The sequence below is a fragment of the Schistocerca nitens genome, chromosome 1 (genome assembly GCF_023898315.1).
Source record: "Schistocerca nitens isolate TAMUIC-IGC-003100 chromosome 1, iqSchNite1.1, whole genome shotgun sequence".
In the NCBI taxonomy this organism is placed as follows: domain Eukaryota; kingdom Metazoa; phylum Arthropoda; class Insecta; order Orthoptera; family Acrididae; genus Schistocerca; species Schistocerca nitens.
The window spans coordinates 888,593,734-888,612,999 of NC_064614.1; the positions used below are offsets into that span (position 1 = coordinate 888,593,734).

At 37.4% G+C, this 19,266-nt stretch overlaps 1 protein-coding gene across 1 annotated transcript in view; it reads right to left on the reverse strand.

Annotated features, from left to right (window-relative positions):
* The window catches only part of LOC126210477 (probable ATP-dependent DNA helicase HFM1), a 62,965-nt gene that overhangs the window by 21,809 nt on the left and 21,890 nt on the right, over positions 1-19,266 (reverse strand). Inside the window, exons 3-4 of the mRNA XM_049939749.1 lie at positions 1,607-1,732; positions 1,244-1,476 (exon numbers count right to left, since the gene is read on the reverse strand). Coding sequence (XP_049795706.1) covers positions 1,244-1,476; positions 1,607-1,732 — 359 coding nt within the window. The remainder of the gene's footprint in view (positions 1-1,243; positions 1,477-1,606; positions 1,733-19,266) is intronic.

Sequence of the window (19,266 nt, forward strand, 5' to 3'; positions counted from 1 at the left end):
TGTCTTTCCTATATAAAAAGAACACTTCTAAATGATTAGCATGTAGCCACATTAACAAAATGATTTGTGATATGAATATAAAATGACTTGTTCCACATTATTACAATTCCTCATGCAGGTGGTTCACAAAACATGTAACCAACTAACTAGCAGAGTAAAGTTTATATGTTGTTCATATTCAGAAATATACAAAAGTCTTTGATACCATTATTCCCAGTAAACTTAGAGAGATAAAAAATTAACATATTAGTATTACATTGCCCCTTTATGAAAGAAAACATCTCATAAAGTTTAAGCAAGCAGAAACTAGAACAGTCAATATCCATCAGTTAGCTTTATTCGTTGTTAAATGTGAGGTCTTTGAAGTTTCCATATTGAGCCAAGTAATGTTTTTATTGTAGGTAAATGAGTTAAACATGCATAACAGTAATAGTGAAATGATGTATCAGCCTGCATCTGATGCTAATGTTTTAGCAGCAGCAAAAGGCAAAGAAATATTTATGTTCTCACTAAGTAAATAGTAGAATACTTTCACACAAACAACTTAATTATAAATCTGTCCATATGAAGTTTGAGAAAGTATTGGCACAACTGAGGGCACAAATTTTATCTATATTTGGATGCAACTAAATGTGAACTGGGATACACATATAGACTAAATATATAGAACAATGAGCACAGCAAGTTTCATAATCTTAATACTAATGAACTGTATCTCATATAATAATATGAGCACTCATATTTTGCGTGTGGTCAGTCTTTATTGAAATGTGGTGTAATATTTTGGGAAAATTGTGAAGTAAATTAGAAATAATTTAGATTATAGAACAAGATAATCATACTAATTGGAAGAGTAAGTTAAATAACATCACGCAGACATCCATTTAGAGAAAATAAAATCTCACCACTTCCACTTATATACATGTTAAAATATTTTATTATTGCAAAACAGAAATTCATGAACGATAATCACTGCATCTTCCATAATGTGTCCCTACACGTCGGTATACAAACAAATAACGTACAACAGAGCAGACTAATGCAGCACTGTTTCTGAAAGGTATACTCCATCTTAGCACCATACCAAATAAAGAACTAATTAGATATAAGAAGTAGTAATGTACGAGAACCATTTTAAGACATTGGTTGTTGAATTGGGGACTTAAAGCCACAAATCTGATTTATAAACATGTTTTCTGTCACTCTACAGTTTGCTAAATTGAAATGAAAATCAAATACCTACCTCATCGATCAAAAATAGTTTAACAACTTCTACAAGCATGTGATTATCTCTCCATTTTCTTGTCAGTGAATCCCATTTCTCTGGTGTTGTAAATAATATATGATAATCTAATAAATGGTATAAATCAGTGGCATCTGAGTCACCAGTGACCTCTTGACACTTCAGGCCCAGGTAGGAAAACTTTGAGGTCCAGTCTTGAACCCTTTCTCTACATAATGCCTTAATAGGAGCCACTAGAATATGAGTTTAAAATTATAGTAAATGATCTTATGAAGAGCGAGTATTAGGAAATAAACTGCAATGCTTACATTGTTACACTTTTCTATAGTAATTAAAGGTGAGAATTGTATGAAACATACTTACTGTACACTATCTTGAAATTTGCATCAAGTGTCTGTTCTTTTATCTTCATTAATAACCATATTATACCTAGCTCAAATATAACTGTTTTTCCAGAGCCAGTAGGAGCTGCAACTACAATAGATCTGTCTGGAAAAAAAAATGTTATTATGGTCTTCCTGATGTTGCCATGAGCTATTTTAATGGAACTGTTGACATAGTAACCCACGGAAACATAACGGAACCTTAATACACATTTGTTTGCGAGAGTGGAAACTGTAAATTTAAGTTAAAGGTGGTGCAACACCTTGAACACATCATAACATTCACAGAAGTTACTGAAAGAAAACAAAAGAGATTACTGGAATCTGGAAGTATAATTTTAAGGAATGAAACTGAAAACAACAACAACAATAAACACACAATGTACGAATATATTTCACGTAAGAAAACTTAAAGATGATCAAGAAAAGCAGAAATTGTTAGCCATGACCACTTAGCATGGAATTAGTCCACCTCCATAGCAGAGTGAATAGAACGACTAACTGCCATGTGGGAGTGAGGGGTTCAATTCCCAGTGTTAAGAAGGATTTTTACTACAAGGACTGGTATGGGATGCACTTGGTCTCTTGAGGCCAGCTGAGAAGCTAGTTGACTGGTCAGTAAGGATTTCAAGGTCAAGAATCCCAACAATAACTAGGATAGTGGTGTGCTTCCCACATGGCCCTGCATACTACACCTAATGATGCCATTGGTAGAAGATGACATGGCAGGCAGTCAGGTCTGATTGGCAGATATAGGGGTACAATGTGAACTTTAGCTTTTAGTATCTTGAAATTCCCTCATAATGATTTGAGGAAAAAATCAAATTAAAATACATCGGGTCAAATAAACAGATAAGTTTCCATGAACAGCTTTTGTTCATTCCTGTGCAGTTTAAGGACTAACAGGTACCACTGTTGATTAAAGACCTTAAGCACTCGTGTGTGAACATTTTTGTCAACTACCCTTCCTTCCTTTCTGGTGCCCTTTATCTGGCCAAAGCCAGGTTTGGACGGGCATGGTACTGTTCCAGTTTCACAGAGAACTAACTATACCATATATGGGCTATTATTACAATTGGTTCTCCACTTGCAAAGGCATTTTAAAGCTACTGCCACTCTCCTTCCACCCCGTCCCCCGCCCCCTTTTGTTTATATCTAGCATAAAATGTCATATCATTTTTCAGACTGTTTCTACATCATATATCTAAAGTAGGACATGGGAACCTGTTGAGTATTTATCTAAATGTATGTGAAAAACCACCTAAAGCCACATCTAGGGAGCACACAGGCTCCCAGTATTAATCCATGAGGAGGATTCGATCTGTCAGCATTCCTCCCTATGTTTCAGAAGTAGGTACATTAATGTGGTCAGATATTTGGGCAGGTTGTTGTCAATCATATTATTCATTAACCGTGTGTAAAGTATTCATCCAGACTGGAGTTTTCCAGGAGGAAGGGCTTCAACTCTTCTGGATGCCTGTTGAAAATGTATGTTGCAGAGTGCTATAAACACTTCTACCTAGACTCTCCTATACCTCTTCGAGCATAATAATATTATTACTCACCATGTGGTAGAGATACTGGGTCACAGATAGGCATATCAAAAAGACAATCAGAAAGTGAGCTCTCAGCCAACAAGGCCTTTGTCTAAACAGACAACATATGCACACATACTTATGCAAATGCAACTCACATGCACACAATCACAGTCTCTGGAAGCTGGAGCCAAACTGCAAGCAGCAGTGCATGATGAGTGAGGCAACCTGGGTGATGGTGGTAAGGAGAAGGCTGGGGCATGGAGGGGGAGGGATAGAAGGGTTGGGGTGGGGGACACTAAAGTGCCGCTTCTGGGAGCATATAGGGATGGGGAGGAGACAGCATAGAGCAGTTGGTGCAGTCAGGAGGTTTGACTGAGAGTGAAGTGCAGGGAGGGGTGGGGGGAAGGAGAGAAGTAAAAGACAGAGGGTGCATTGGTGGGTATACAGGGCTGTGCAGTGCGGGAATGGGAGCACGGAAGAGAATAGGTGGGTAACGAAGGTTGTGGCCAGGAGGGTTACAGGAATGTAGGATGTATTATAGGGAGACATCCCACCTGTGCAGATCAGAAAAGCTGGTGTTGGTGGGAAGGATCCACATGGCACAGGCTGTGAACCAGCCATTGCATTGAAGAACTTTGTGTTGGGCAGTGTGCTCAGCAATGGGGTGGTCCAGCTGTTTTGCTAGCCACAGTTTGTCAATGGCTATTCGTGTAGACAGACAGCTTGTTGTTTTTCGATGCCACAGAGACTGCAGCTTAGCTTGTAGATCACATGATGGGTTTCACAGGTAGCCCTGCTTTTGATTGGATATATGATGTTTGTGACCAGACTGGAGTAAGATTTTCCATTATTTAACTATGCTTCTTTGAGCAATGGTTAACGATGTGCTTGCGACATAAAGATTATTTCTCTCTCTTTTGTTCAGTGTAGGGGTTCTGTTGTTGCTTTAAAACATGTTATTATTATCAGTCACATTCTGTCTGTGCTGACTTATGCCAGACATTACCCCACATGACACTACAGAATGAAAGTATTTGAAGTGAATTACTTTCAAAATGTGCTTACTTTGTGCAGTAACTCATATTATACCCTTACTCACAAGAAACTGGTGTTTCATGTTTCATTAACTGTACCACCTTTGTATGAAAAATAGAAGCAAGTACAAATACAACTGTGTAAGAAACTGGTTCTTTTGTGTTTCATTTGCAGTAGAGAGGCCGTGTATAAGGTGTAAAACAAGAGCTTAGAAGTGGTTTAAGTAAATAACTTAAATATATCATTTAAGTAATGTATCAGCATTGCTCATTAGAGGAACACATCTAAGAAAAACAGGTGGTTGTTGGGAGGTATGCTGAAAAATTAATCAATGACAATTGGACTGAGCCAGTACTACTCACTGCACATTGTAAATGGCTTCTGTGAAAATCAGTACATCTAAAAACAGAATACATGGAGCTGGCAAGATGACTGAAGTCCTTTGTGTATTACATAGTCTTGAGTCTTACATAATTAGAATGAATAATGTTTAAGTTTACTGAAGAAGCAAATGAGGGATAGACATTTCCAGCTTCAGACAGATTGTTCCTTTTTTACAGAAGGAAATTGTACAAGGAAAAGTTGGTTCACAGATTAACAGCTACCACAGTTGTAAAACTGTCATTTTGAAATGATGACTTTATGCATCTCTCACATAGTCAAGATTACAGGTAAACCTTTTATCAAACATTGATTATTCTGTTCCAGAATAGTATGTGTGACTGAAGAGATGCATGAAGGATATAGCCCATTACTGTTTTGGGCAAAAAGACAAGCACATGCTTAGAGCCTTCATTGATGATATGCCAGAAGAGATGTAGGTGTGTGTCACTCTGGAGGAAAGAGCCCAAGAACAAGTTATTTGCTAGATTTAGTCGAAAAATCTCAAACAGATTCACTGCCCTGGAGACTCTGAAGAAAAATGTGCAGATAACCCAAGGAATTCATACACACTCTAGCAGTACAGGGAGTAGGTTCAAATGTAATTCTAATATTAATCACAGTGATAAAAAGCCAAGAAGATTCTTCTGTTAGGGAATGCTTGAACAAATACAGAATTCTATTGCTAGGTAATAAATGGGAACTAATATTTTTAAGCCAAGTGGAGGACTCAATGATGTCAATAGCAATATAAGCTTCCTGATAAAATATCTTGGTAAAGACGTCATATGGTGATGGGAACAGCTTAGACCACTGTGCAATTGAGGGTTGACATCAGACACATTTCTGGGAATGCTAATGACACAAATGTGAATGACCTTTTTTAGGGTAAATACTTCCAAAAGACAGAGATCCCTAATAACTATAGATATAATTACAATTGTCAGTGGAGAAACAAAAATGTCAGCTTGGATAATAAGAAAGGTAACAGTTAATGCCTTTGGAAATTTCCATCAAAATATAAAAAGCTAGTTAAATAAGAAAGATGGGCTTCTTTTGTCAGTAGAGGCCACGGAAAAACCTAAAGTTATTTCTGCAGATACGCTATGCATGGCAAACATCTCTTGGAAGCCACAGATATTGAGCAAATGCTCCTAAATGGATAAAAGCTAGCACCACATGACAGCCATAACAACATGATAGGGAGAGTGGCACTGTACATAAAAAGTAGGACAAAGTGTAAGGTCATTGACTTCAGTGAGTACTCCATTGATAGTTCTTTGATTGCTGCACATCATTAAAGGACTGGTAAACACACAAGATAGCAGTTCTGACAGTATACATGCATCCAACAGGAAATTTTATAAACCTCATTAAGGATCTTAATAACATTTAATATAAATAACTAGGAACAGACTGTATGTGGAGATTTCAGTACTGATTTCATCACTAAAAGTTATTGTTGAGGCCATCCACAGTTACTGATGACCATCCCCATTCCCCACAGTAAAATTGAAAAGCAATCTATTTGACCTACTTAGACAGGCTTTCCTCATTCTGCCACTAGATATCATTTTTGACAAATCATCATAAAAATCATTAGGTAAGTAAACACGAGAAATGATTGCTGGTTATGATGGTATTTCAATCAAAGTACCTAAATCTTGTGCTACTAGGTAGTGCCCCCTTTTAATACCTTTGTAATCAGTTGATGGATCAAAGTGTATTTCCTGAAATAACGAAGTGTGCAGTTGTAACACCCTTTTACAAAAGTTGTGATAAGCAAATGACCTGTAATTGTAGACTCACCTTTCTCTACACATTATTCTCAAAAAGTTTTGAGGAGGTAACATACAGTAAAATTTTGTATCACATTTATGGGAATAATATTTTAACGGAAGCTGAAGTTCGCTTCAGTAAAGATTTTTTTAATGATTACAGACATGGTTCTTTTAGAACTTCAAGAAAAATTACCCTATTGACATCTACTGTTATTTTTACAAGGTCTTCAGTTGTGTGAATCATTCCCATTGAATGGATGGAAACTTATCTTAGCAGCAGAAAACAGAGGGTCACATTAGCAAATGTAAGAGGAAGAAGTGCAAATCATATATGGGGAAACATTAAATTAGATATTCCATACGGTTCAATGCTTGGCTTACTCCTGTTCTTGACCTATATAAATGATTTATCTGGGACTTTGGAGGTTTCTTAAAATGAAAACTGCAATGTTTGCTGTGACATGTAAATTCATAAAGAGCCCCAACACACCCGTACTAAGACACTGCTAGGAGAATAATGGAACTGATTTACAGCTGATTCATAGATAAAAGTTCCAAACAAATATAAATGACTTATAGGTACCGGAGGTAGATATCAGTGGGCATACTCGATGAGGCCCTGAGGGTAAAATTTTTAGGCATCCAGATGGATCATAAACTGCGGTGGTATTGAAACACAACACAATGTCTAATAACTTTTTGCAGGATTAATTCTGTAACCATAATGCAACTGTGATGTAATTTCTGTTATACATACTTTTTATTATTTTATTAATGTTCTCATATAATTAAATGTCAAAGAATTATTTCCAATTAATAATTGAAGAAGAGTATTAAAATTATGATTTGGTAAAAAACTAGCCTAGTCAGGGAAGTTTACACATTTAATGTAAGGAGTATTGTCACTGGGTGCATAAGCATGGAGTTGGGTCGAAGTAGTCAGTGGAGAGAGTTGCTAGTGACAAGTGCTCAAGTGCAGACACAGTGACCAGAATGTAAGGAATAAACTGCAAGAATTTTGATATATGTCCATGTGAACTATATGGTTGTAAATGATCACAGTACATTGTCATCCATGGGAAGTAATATTCAAGAAGACTACTGTGGATCCAAACTTGTTATATGGAGAAATAATAAAGAAGAGCATGTTGCCATACATTGTTGACGAATGTATTATATTGCACCAGTTTCATCTTTAGATTGTGCAAGGATAGCTGACATACTATTTTTTCTTAATTGAATAACAAAATGTTTAGTGCAGCAACTGATACAGTGTCAAGAAGAGCCTGTTGCCATACATTGTTGATGAATGTATTATATTGCACCAGATTCATCTTTAGATTGTGCAAGGATTGCCGACATACAATTTTTTCTTAATTGAATAACAAAATGTTTAGTGCAGCAACTGCTACAGTGTAAATGAACTTTACCTCAATGTTTATCGAACAGGGTCCTATCCTAACGCCATTATTGACTCCAAGAATACCATTAGAGAAAGAAAAGTAAAATATTGAAAGTAATGAGCTTATTTAATTTTGGTAGCTAAGATACTGGGAACTATATAAAACTGTCATTTAACATCAGTGAACTTTGTTGCTTGATAGAACTACTAATTAAGGAATAATGACCAACAGTGAAAAAGTAAAAGCATCAGTTAAATGAGGGATGACAAAATATTACTTAAGAATAATACGTTTAATGTTTTTTGTATATATTTCGAACTGTACTTCTCATTTGCAAATTACGTAATTGTGCAGTATATCCTTCAATAAACAAAATATTATCAACATTCCAAAAATAACTTATTATAATAGAAAATGAATATTTATGAAAGATAAGTAACAGTTAACATTACAATCAGAGATACAAAGCTATTCATTATGTGAACTGTTTTGCAAAAAATTGACTTTTATGTGCACGTGTTTAGTAAAAATATTCTGCTGATTCTCTGATTGACTAAAATTCTTGGTATTAACTGAGTTTTTACATCTGAGCTCAAGTCAGTGCATTTGGTTCTGTTCTCACCAGATTACAGTACAGTGATTAGTTAATAATTACAAGCTCTAAAAATCTAATAACCATACAGCAATTTTTACTCACACAGTAAGCCAGAAACTGTTCTTAAATAATTAGCAGTCTAAAATTTTGGCAGATTTAGCTTATTTATTCCAAATTTCACTAACTATTTCCTATTTTTACATTGTTTTTGTAGATATTTCTTTCAATTGTTATTGCGTGAAAGTAGTTGTGTGATAACAATTTGGTTATAACTGTACCTGCACTTATCTGCATATGCATTATTCTTCGGAATAGGGAACTTTCCCAAACAGCAGGGAATATTAGGTACATATGTCATTTAAAAATCTTAATTAATCAGAAGTGTAGATCTCTTATAGTATCAGTATGGAAATAAGTTAACCAAAAACCTGAACTCTGACTATTTTTTAATTAACAATCTTTTTAATTGTGTTGGCTTACAGTACTGTCCTTGGTTACAATGCAGCTAAGTCAAAAAAGGATTTAATTTACAGAAGTCTAAAGTAAGAATAATTTGTGAAGTTGTTAGTTAGTTACATGTTCCATTAATCAATCTCATGGTAACCATTACGATGTGGAACATGTCAAGGGCATAAGAAATGCACACATGAATCAAGGTTTTTTTCTTTTTTATAGCTTAAAATTTTTATTACCTACCTTATTCCCTTAAATGGCACAAAATTCATATATTTTACCTACAGATTTATTTATTCCTATTGAAGAATTCATCTATGGTATAGAAGGAGTTGTCAAGGACACATGATTTCAGTTTGTTTTTGAAACTATTACTACTGTCTGTCAGATATTTTATTTCTTATGGTAATTTATCGAAAAGTTTTACATCAGAAAATTTTACCCCCTTTCTGTGCCAAAGGTAGGTTAAGTAGAGGATAATGTAAGCCTTTCTTTCATCTGGTATTATAATCATGAATGTCACTCTTGTTTTTAAACTGGTCCATGTTGTTGAGAACAAATTTCTTTACTGAGTAAATGAACTGTGCGCTGTTGTAAGAATTCCTAACCTTTTAAACAGATGCCTACAAGATGTGCGACTATGAGCCCCACACGTTATTCTGACCACTTTATTTTGAGCAGTGAATACTTTTTGCTTAAGAGTTGAGTTACCGCAAAATATTGTTCCATATGACATCAGAGAGTGAAAGTATGCAAAATATGTTAGCTTGCTAATTTCTACATCCTCAAAATTACCAATTATTCTGATTGCAAAAGATGCTGAACCTAGTCACTTTAGGAGATTCAAAATATGAAATTTCCATTTACGATTCTCATCTATACATACACCCAAAAACCTAGTATGCTCTACCCAGGCTACTGACTTCTGTTGATGTTTTATATTTATTGAAGGAACTGTAGTCCTATCAGTAGAAAATTGAATGTACTGTATTTTTTTGAAAAGTTCGGGGCAACTACTTTTGCAGAAAACCAATCAATAACTTTTCCATAGACATTATTTGTGTCCTTTTCTATTGGAGTTTCTTTTACTGGACTAATAGTGATGCTTGTACCATTAGCAAACATCAGTTTATCTTCTTCTTCACTTAAAACTTCCGGGCTGATAGGCCGTGGTCGAACTATAAAACTGTCTCCTAACGTTTCGTCTCCGACTGTGGGAGACATCATCGGAGGTAAAGCGGCGAACTGCGAAGAGGACTCGAGGAGGCATTGATTATATAGGCAGTACAGAGGGCGCCACTGTCGATCACGTGGCGTCGGCTATGAGATTGTCTCTGGTAATGCCAACATTCACGATTGAAAGTAATCGATCGTCACGCTTGCGGTGCAACGCTGACATCCAAATTTTTTCCAGTTTAACACCTTCGTCTTTCCTGTTAAAATTATTACGATGTTTATCAATCTCGATAGCCTCTCTATACAAGCGTGCATAATAATGCGAGGTTTTTGATATGACGCTCGTCTCGCTGAATTTTATTTCATGATCACCTTCCTGGTAAACATGTTCCGCTACGGCCGATTTATCCGTGTGACCTAGGCGGCAATTCCTCTTATGTTCGACAAGACGGGTGTTCACACTTCTCTTTGTGGTACCGATGTAAACCTGTCCACAACTACAAGGAATTTTATATACCCCCGGTGTAGCCAAAGGGTGCCGTGCATCTTTTGCCGACCTTAAGAATTCTTTTATTTTCCTAGTAGGTCTGAAAATAGTTTCCACCCCATACTTGCCTAAAACTTTCCCAATGCGATCTGTGACCTTGCTAATGAACGGAAGAAAAACTTTGCCCCTGGACGACTGTTGTTCGTCGTTACTCCTGATTCTCTGCCTAGAGCGAAGTGCTCGATCTATATCCTTGTTAGAAAAGCCATTCTTCACGAAAGCTGACCGTAGATGTTCAATCTCACCTTTTAAATAAACAGGTTCACAAAGTTTGTGCGCCCTGTCTACCAAAGTTTTCATTACACCTCTTTTTTGTCTAGGGTGGTGGTTTGAATCTTTGTGTAGATAACGATCAGTATGTGTGGGCTTTCTATACACCTTATGGCCCAACGTTCCGTCCGGTCGTTTAATCACAGACACATCCAGGAAGTTCAATTGCCCATTCCTTTCTGTCTCCATCGTGAACTGGATTTTCGGATTAATGCTGTTTAAATGTGTCAGGAAGGCATCCAAATCCTCTGCTCCGTGTGTCCATACTACGAACGTGTCATCGACATAGCGATACCATCTGGCTGGTCTCTTACTGGCCGTCTGCAACGCCCGTTGTTCAAAAGTCTCCATAAATAAGTTAGCCACAGCAGGACTGAGAGGACTGCCCATAGCCACCCCGTCAATCTGTTCATAAAAGTCACTATTGTATTGAAAGTAGGTTGTGGTGAGGCAGTGTCGGAATAATGCCACTATATCGGTGGGAAAAATATCCGCTATGCATAAGATGGCTTCGTTTACCGGAATCATGGTAAATAACGACACAACGTCAAAACTGACGAGGATATCATCCGGGCCCACGCTCGTTTCCTTTAACTTGTCAATGAAGTGAGCTGAATTTTTAATATGACTGTCCGTCCTACCAACATAAGGCTGCAGCATTGAGGCAAGGTGTCTAGCTAACTCGTGTGTTGGTCCGCCTATAGCACTGACAATTGGCCTCAACGGAATCCCAGGTTTATGAACTTTGGGTAAGCCATAAAGTCTAGGTGGGTACGCTTCTGTTTTACAAAGCAGCTTCTTATCGTCGGAGCCAAATGAAGACGGGGGTATATAAAATTCCTTGTAGTTGTGGACAGGTTTACATCGGTACCACAAAGAGAAGTGTGAACACCCGTCTTGTCGAACATAAGAGGAATTGCCGCCTAGGTCACACGGATAAATCGGCCGTAGCGGAACATGTTTACCAGGAAGGTGATCATGAAATAAAATTCAGCGAGACGAGCGTCATATCAAAAACCTCGCATTATTATGCACGCTTGTATAGAGAGGCTATCGAGATTGATAAACATCGTAATAATTTTAACAGGAAAGACGAAGGTGTTAAACTGGATAAAATTTGGATGTCAGCGTTGCACCGCAAGCGTGACGATCGATTACTTTCAATCGTGAATGTTGGCATTACCAGAGACAATCTCATAGCCGACGCCACGTGATCGACAGTGGCGCCCTCTGTACTGCCTATATAATCAACGCCTCCTCGAGTCCTCTTCGCAGTTCGCCGCTTTACCTCCGATGATGTCTCCCGCAGTCAGAGACGAAACGTTAGGAGACAGTTTTATAGTTCGACCACGGCCTATCAGCCCGGAAGTTTTAAGTGAAGTCAATACCGGCCGTGAAAGTTTACATTGTAGGAGTTTATCTTCTTGTTTCCGATAAGAAGAGAGGTCAACCAAATATACACTCCTGGAAATTGAAATAAGAACACCGTGAATTCATTGTCCCAGGAAGGGGAAACTTTATTGACACATTCCTGGGGTCAGATACATCACATGATCACACTGACAGAACCACAGGCACATAGACACAGGCAACAGAACATGCACAATGTCGGCACTAGTACAGTGTATATCCACCTTTCGCAGCAATGCAGGCTGCTATTCTCCCATGGAGACGATCGTAGAGATGCTGGATGTAGTCCTGTGGAACGGCTGGCCATGCCATTTCCACCTGGCGCCTCAGTTGGACCAGCGTTCGTGCCGGACGTGCAGACCGCGTGAGACGACGCTTCATCCAGTCCCAAACATGCTCAATGGGGGACAGATCTGGAGATCTTGCTGGCCAGGGTAGTTGACTTACACCTTCTAGAGCACGTTGGGTGGCACGGGATACATGCGGACGTGCATTGTCCTGTTGGAACAGCAAGTTCCCTTGCCGGTCTAGGAATGGTAGAACGATGGGTTTGATGACGGTTTGGATGTACCATGCACTATTCAGTGTCCCCTCGACGATCACTAGTGGTGTACGGCCAGTGTAGGAGATCGCTCCCCACACCATGATACCGGGTGTTGGCCCTGTGTGCCTCGGTCGTATGCAGTCCTGATTGGGGCGCTCACCTGCACGGCGCCAAACACGCATACGACCATCATTGGCACCAAGGCAGAAGCGACTCTCATCGCTGAAGACGACATGTCTCCATTCGTCCCTCCATTCACGCCTGCCGCGACACCACTGGAGACGGGCTGCACGATGTTGGGGCGTGAGCGGAAGACGGCCTAACGGTGTGCGGGACCGTAGCTCAGCTTCATGGAGACGGTTGCGAATGGTCCCCGCCGATACCCCAGGAGCAACAGTATCCCTAATTTGCTGGGAAGTGGCAGTGCGGTCCCCTACGGCACTGCGTAGGATCCTACGGTCTTGGCGTGCATCCGTGCGTCGCTGCGGTCCGGTCCCAGGTCGACGGGCACGTGCACCTTCCGCCGACCACTGGCGACAACATCGATGTACTGTGGAGACCTCACGCCACACGTGTTGAGCAATTCGGCAGTACGTCCACCCGGCCTCCCGCATGCCCACTATACGCCCTCGCTCAAAGTCCGTCAACTGCACATACGGTTCACGTCCACGCTGTCGCGGCATGCTACCAGTGTTAAAGACTGCGATGGAGCTCCGTATGCCACGGCAAACTGACTGACACTGACGGCGGCGGTGCACAAATGCTGCTCAGCTAGCGCCATTCGACGGCCAACACCGTGGTTCCTGGTGTGTCCGCTGTGCCGTGCGTGTGATCATTGCTTGTACAGCCCTCTCGCAGTGTCCGGAGCAAGTATGGTGGGTCTGACACACCGGTGTCAATGTGTTCTTTTTTCCATTTCCAGGAGTGTATTAAGAACAGTAGGGGACCCATAATGTATTTTTCGCCCCAGTTAGATGAAGTGGGAATCTTCCTTAAATCACTTAAACCATATAAAGAAATTTTTTGCTTCCGTTCTGTAGGTATGACTTAAACCACTCATATGCTGTTTCATTTATACCATGGAATAGAAATTTCTCTAACATAAAGTCATGGCTCACACAATCCAATGCTCTGGATAAGTCACAGAAAATTCTTATTGGTAATATTTTACTATTTAAAGATTCTATTATTTGGGCTGTGAAATTACATATTGCTGTTTGAATAGCAGAGCATTTTTGAAACCCAAACTGTGATTTACTAAGTATCCCATTACTGTTGAGATGGCCAACCACTCTTGACTACATTACTTTCTCAATGATTTTTGGAAAATGTGGTAAGCAAGATACTGGCTGGTAATTATTGATATCTGTGGTGTCCCCTTTTTTGTAGAGAGGCTCAACAATGACATATTTTAAACTGTGTGGGAAAAAACCTTGAGTTAGTGATGCATTACAGATGTGACTCAGAACATCTACTGTAACTGCTCCACATTGTTTTAATATCTTGTTATAGATGTCTTGCATTTGTAATCTTACCCTCCCACACATCACTATTAAATTTATCTTAGTGCCTTCATTAGTTTCAAAAGCTTTGAGAGGCATAAGATATAGAAAAGAAAAATTTTTTACTTATCTTCATTTTCTCTTGTTGTTGGCTCCAAGACTTAAGTCTAGAGGTACATTCTTGTGGCTGAAATTTTTATTTAAAGTTGTGGGTTCCTGTTGACTAAATAACTGATGAAGGTTTTCCTGTATATTTCTTGAATTTTGTTCTTTGTTACATTATTAAATATCACACAGACTTCACAATCACCATTTGCATAAAGCCTTCAAATACATTGTTGTAGACAAAATTAAAAAATACATGCATTTCCATCAAGGGCATGCCCACTAGTAATAGATTGTGTGGTGCTAACATTATTCCAAAGAGTTCTACATAGCAACAGAGTTTACATACATTCTTGACAAAAGAAGAATCTTTATTAAACCACATCATTACTTTATAAATGAATCCAGAAATATATTTAATAATTAGTGTTAGACTGTGCAATGAATAAGATGAATTTTAAGTATGCCAAAATTTCTAATTCCAAATATTTCAAAAACAAGAATAATTCTAAACATTAGTACACATAGAGTGTAACAAATTAATTTCTTTTTATACGTTTTAGCCTGAAATATAATACATCATATATAAAATCAAATGAAATTCATTCAGTGAAACAGACAAGACTGTTCACCTAAACAAGAATCGGCAGTATAAATGGTATCGGTTATTTCTATATAAAAAAAGTTACTGTCGGGGAGGGTTTCCCATTTTAATATCCTGATCGGAAACAGTGTGTTTACAATATTTTGTGTCAGACTATAAGGTTTGCCAAACAGTGAACGAAATGATGCCCAGGATTGCATATGGATGTACAGAAGTATTTTATAAGAAAACATAAGAAAAATATCTACTATACAAATCATAATCTATACATATATCAGGATATGGCATTCACATTTTCAGACCTGTGGAACATACTGCGAAAAGAAAATACTACAAAATCAAAACTACAACATTACACACCTAAACTATAGAAATAATTACAGACACATGATTAATTACTAGAATTACAAATTTTAAGTTTAATCCATACAATCAAATCTTCAAAATTTTCACAACATCAGGTACAGACCAGAAGAACATACTCAACCATGAGTAGGAATCAATCAGCCACATAAACCAGAGTATTCAAGGATATGTTGAATCATGAAAGAACAAAATGATGGAAAAATATTAGTGCCTAAGTTTACGATGTAGGGATCGACCCCTGAATCCAAACCACACCAAGAGCAGCAAAAAAGTTTTGACACAAAAAATGAATAAAGTTCATAATCATATCAATAAGTTCAATTATATGCAAAGAGTAATTGTAAGAAGCATCTAAAATTCAGTCAATGGTTGTACGCTCTCCTCGAGCACAAACACAATCGCATTGACCAGGGGTGTCCAAACAGAGCTAAGTATGGGTCTTTCTAGAACTCAAGATCCAGTCAGATACAGTAATGCAATACTCAGGATAGATTCAAGTAAACATAGTCATAAATAGCATTGAATGATGACACAATCCAGTAGCTTAGAACCAAAATCAGAGTATGAAAGCAGACATGTACACATCTTGTTATATTGTCTACACGAGTGACTGTCTTCCACACTGGTTGCTAATTATTCATACAAACTAACCTATCCATATAAAGACTTAGAATATTCACTTGCAAATGATAAAAAAAGACATACTGATTTAAAGTTACATAATGTATTCTACTTGAAAAACATGCATTTATGCTCAATAACACTGTCTTTAGCAGTCTTGTCTAACAATTCACAAATATTAGTCACAAGTATGTTACCCAGTATTTATGATCTCTTGCAAGTTGACTGGCCAGCAGGGTACAGCCATACAGCAGTGTGGGAAGTGGATCAGCCCACATTTTTCAGCTTCCTCCTTAGAGTTCTAATCACATGCTGCAAAGGACAGGTAACTTCCTGACAAGCATTCACATCAAATCCTGAAACATTGTTTTGTGTACTAAATATGCTGTTCAATACCTTCTTCACTTCACGTGAGATATGGTCTTCTTAGGTAGTAAGTTTTCAAAGACCATTATATTGGATTTATGTCAGTTGAAATTAAAGAGTTCACATATGAAACATTAATAAATAGAGTTAAACGCAATTTAAAAAAATGGACCAATAAGGTAATACACACAGATATGCTCACATACTATTCCTAATCTTTGCAGTACATATTATGAACATTGTCCACTTCAAAATTGCAAAAAGCACTAATTTATTCCCATGGAAAATATGTATCAAATTCTAAAGCACAAATCTATTACAGAACGCAACTATATTGTGTATCATAGATTTTAATTCAGTCAACAGGTAAGACAAAACTTTATAAATCGATTCAACTTACATACTAAATTCCAGATAATTAAAATAAAATTATGTAATTTTATAAATCTACAGATATATTTCATTTCACTCAATGGATAAGATAGAGCTCTAGAAATCACATGTTCCTATATAGTAAATTCATGACAATGGAAAAAGAACAAAAAAGCAAAAATTAGATACTTATGGATCACCTCTATATGCTTTCAGTTCAGTGATATTGCATAATCCAGACAACTTCTTAGATTTAGGATACACAAGTCTGTATGCATTAGGATATGGATTTTCAATAATTTTGAATGGTCAAATACAAATATCGAAAAATTTCTTTATCTGAGATGCCAGCACTTTAGACTTCTATTTGGCTTTCACCAACACAACATCTCCTATTCTGCTTCAAACTTAGAAAACCTATCTTTACCATCATGTCTCTGCTTTCTCCTATCCCCCCGTTGTTTCATCAACTCCCCAACACATTCTTCCCTCTCTTGTGGTGGCATAATTTTACATGGTGAAAATTCAACATTTTCAGAAATAAAGCTAGCTCGTCTGTAATTAAACATGATTTCAAATGGAGAAAAACCCACCGAAGAATGTTGTAAGGTGTTCATAATATCCTCAAAATCACCAACATAATCTATCCAACTGATATGATTCTTTCTACAGCATGTTCTAAACAGTCTTCCAATCTGTCTCATATATCTTTCTGTAGGTTTACTTGAAGGATGGTATGCCAAGGTTAGAATATGTCTTATTTTTGTGTGATCAACAAAATATTTCCAAGCTTGTGATGTAAACTGAGGATCATTATCAGACAAAATTGTTTTAGGAATACCTACCCAATGAAAATATGTGTTTTCAAACTTAAAGATGATTTGCTTACTGGTAGCTTTCTTAAAAGGAAACAGCTTCACGAACTTCGAAAATACATCAACCACCACAAAAGCATAACAAAATCCATTCTTAGACTTAGGTGAAGGTTCATAAACCTCCACAGACACTAGATCAAGGTTACTATTAGGCAGTATATTTTGCATTTGGTCTCTCCTTGTTTGGTTACTTACCATTGCCCTTTGACATCTACCACAGCTGGCAATCTTCTTGATTCTCCTACCTGTGTTACAAAAATAGATGTTTTCCTGAATCTTTTGTGAGCATTTGGTTGATTCACAATGACCAAAACTCTCATGTGTATAAGTAACTCGTCTTCCACCTTTTTGTTTTTTAACGGCGCAGAGGTTATCTTCTTGATTCTCCTACCTGTGTTACAAAAATAGATGTTTTCCTGAATCTTTTGTGAGCATTTGGTTGATTCACAATGCCCAAAACTCTCATGTGTATAAATAACTAAAGAATCAATAAACTGTTCTGGCTAACATAGTTTACAATCCTGTGAGTCAGTCTTATATCTCCTAAATAAAATACCCTTGTGTACCTTATAATACTGTTCTGTCTTTTCTCCTCCATTCTTACCCAACATGCTCTTAACCAATTTCCAATTTTTATCATGATTTTGGTACCTACAGATGTCTTTTCAAATTTTCAAGATCTCTTTTTCCTCTTTCACACCTTTCAAGTACATAATTATAATTCTTTTTCTCCTTTTCCAAAGTTGTTAGATGATTCACTTCCTAAAGATAGCCTAGACAAAGCATTAGCAACTACATTATCTGTGCCCTTAACATATTGGGTTTCAAAACTGAATAAATTTTTAATGTTGTTTCTCAGATGATTAAATGGTTATCTGAAAGTGGACTCTCCCTTAATTTTGAGAAAACACATTGTATTCAGCTCTGAACAACACATAGGATCATACCAACAATTGATGTATCACATGAACAGGAGTCAATAATAGGGTAGAATGCTCTAAATTTTTGGGTGTACTCATTGATAAAAACTTGAACTGGAAGAAGCATATTGCTGAGCTTCTCAAACAACTAAGTTCAGCTACGTTTGCTCTTCATGGAATTGCTGTCTTGGGGGGGGGGGGGGATCCCGACATATTCTACACATTTCCAGTCAATAATATCTTGTGAAATAATTTTCCAGGGTACTTCATCACTTAGAAAAAGAGCATTGGTTGCACAGAAGAAATGAGTAAAAACAATATGTGGTGTTCATCTGCAGTCATCATGTAGGTAATGCTTCAAGGCATATTGACTGCAGCAGCACATTACATGTATTTGCTAATGAAGTTTTTCATAAAGAATCCATCGCAATTTATGAAGAATGCGATGTCCACACCCACAACACTAGAGGAAAAATGACCTTTGTTACCTATTGTTAAAGCTGTCAGTGGCTCAGAAAGAAGTTCAGTATGTGGCGACAAAAATTTTTGATTATGTACCCAATAACATAAAATGTCTGACAGGTAGCAAAGCTCATTTTAAATCTAAGCCCATAATCACTGTCCCCAGACAACTCCTATTCAGGGGGTGAATTTCTATTTAACTGGTACCCTTTTCCTTTTTTTAAGTAGATTTTTAGTATAGTTGCATGAGTAGCACTTAATAAATAATGTGTTCATTAATTTTTTACACACAACATATAGACGTATACCGTAAA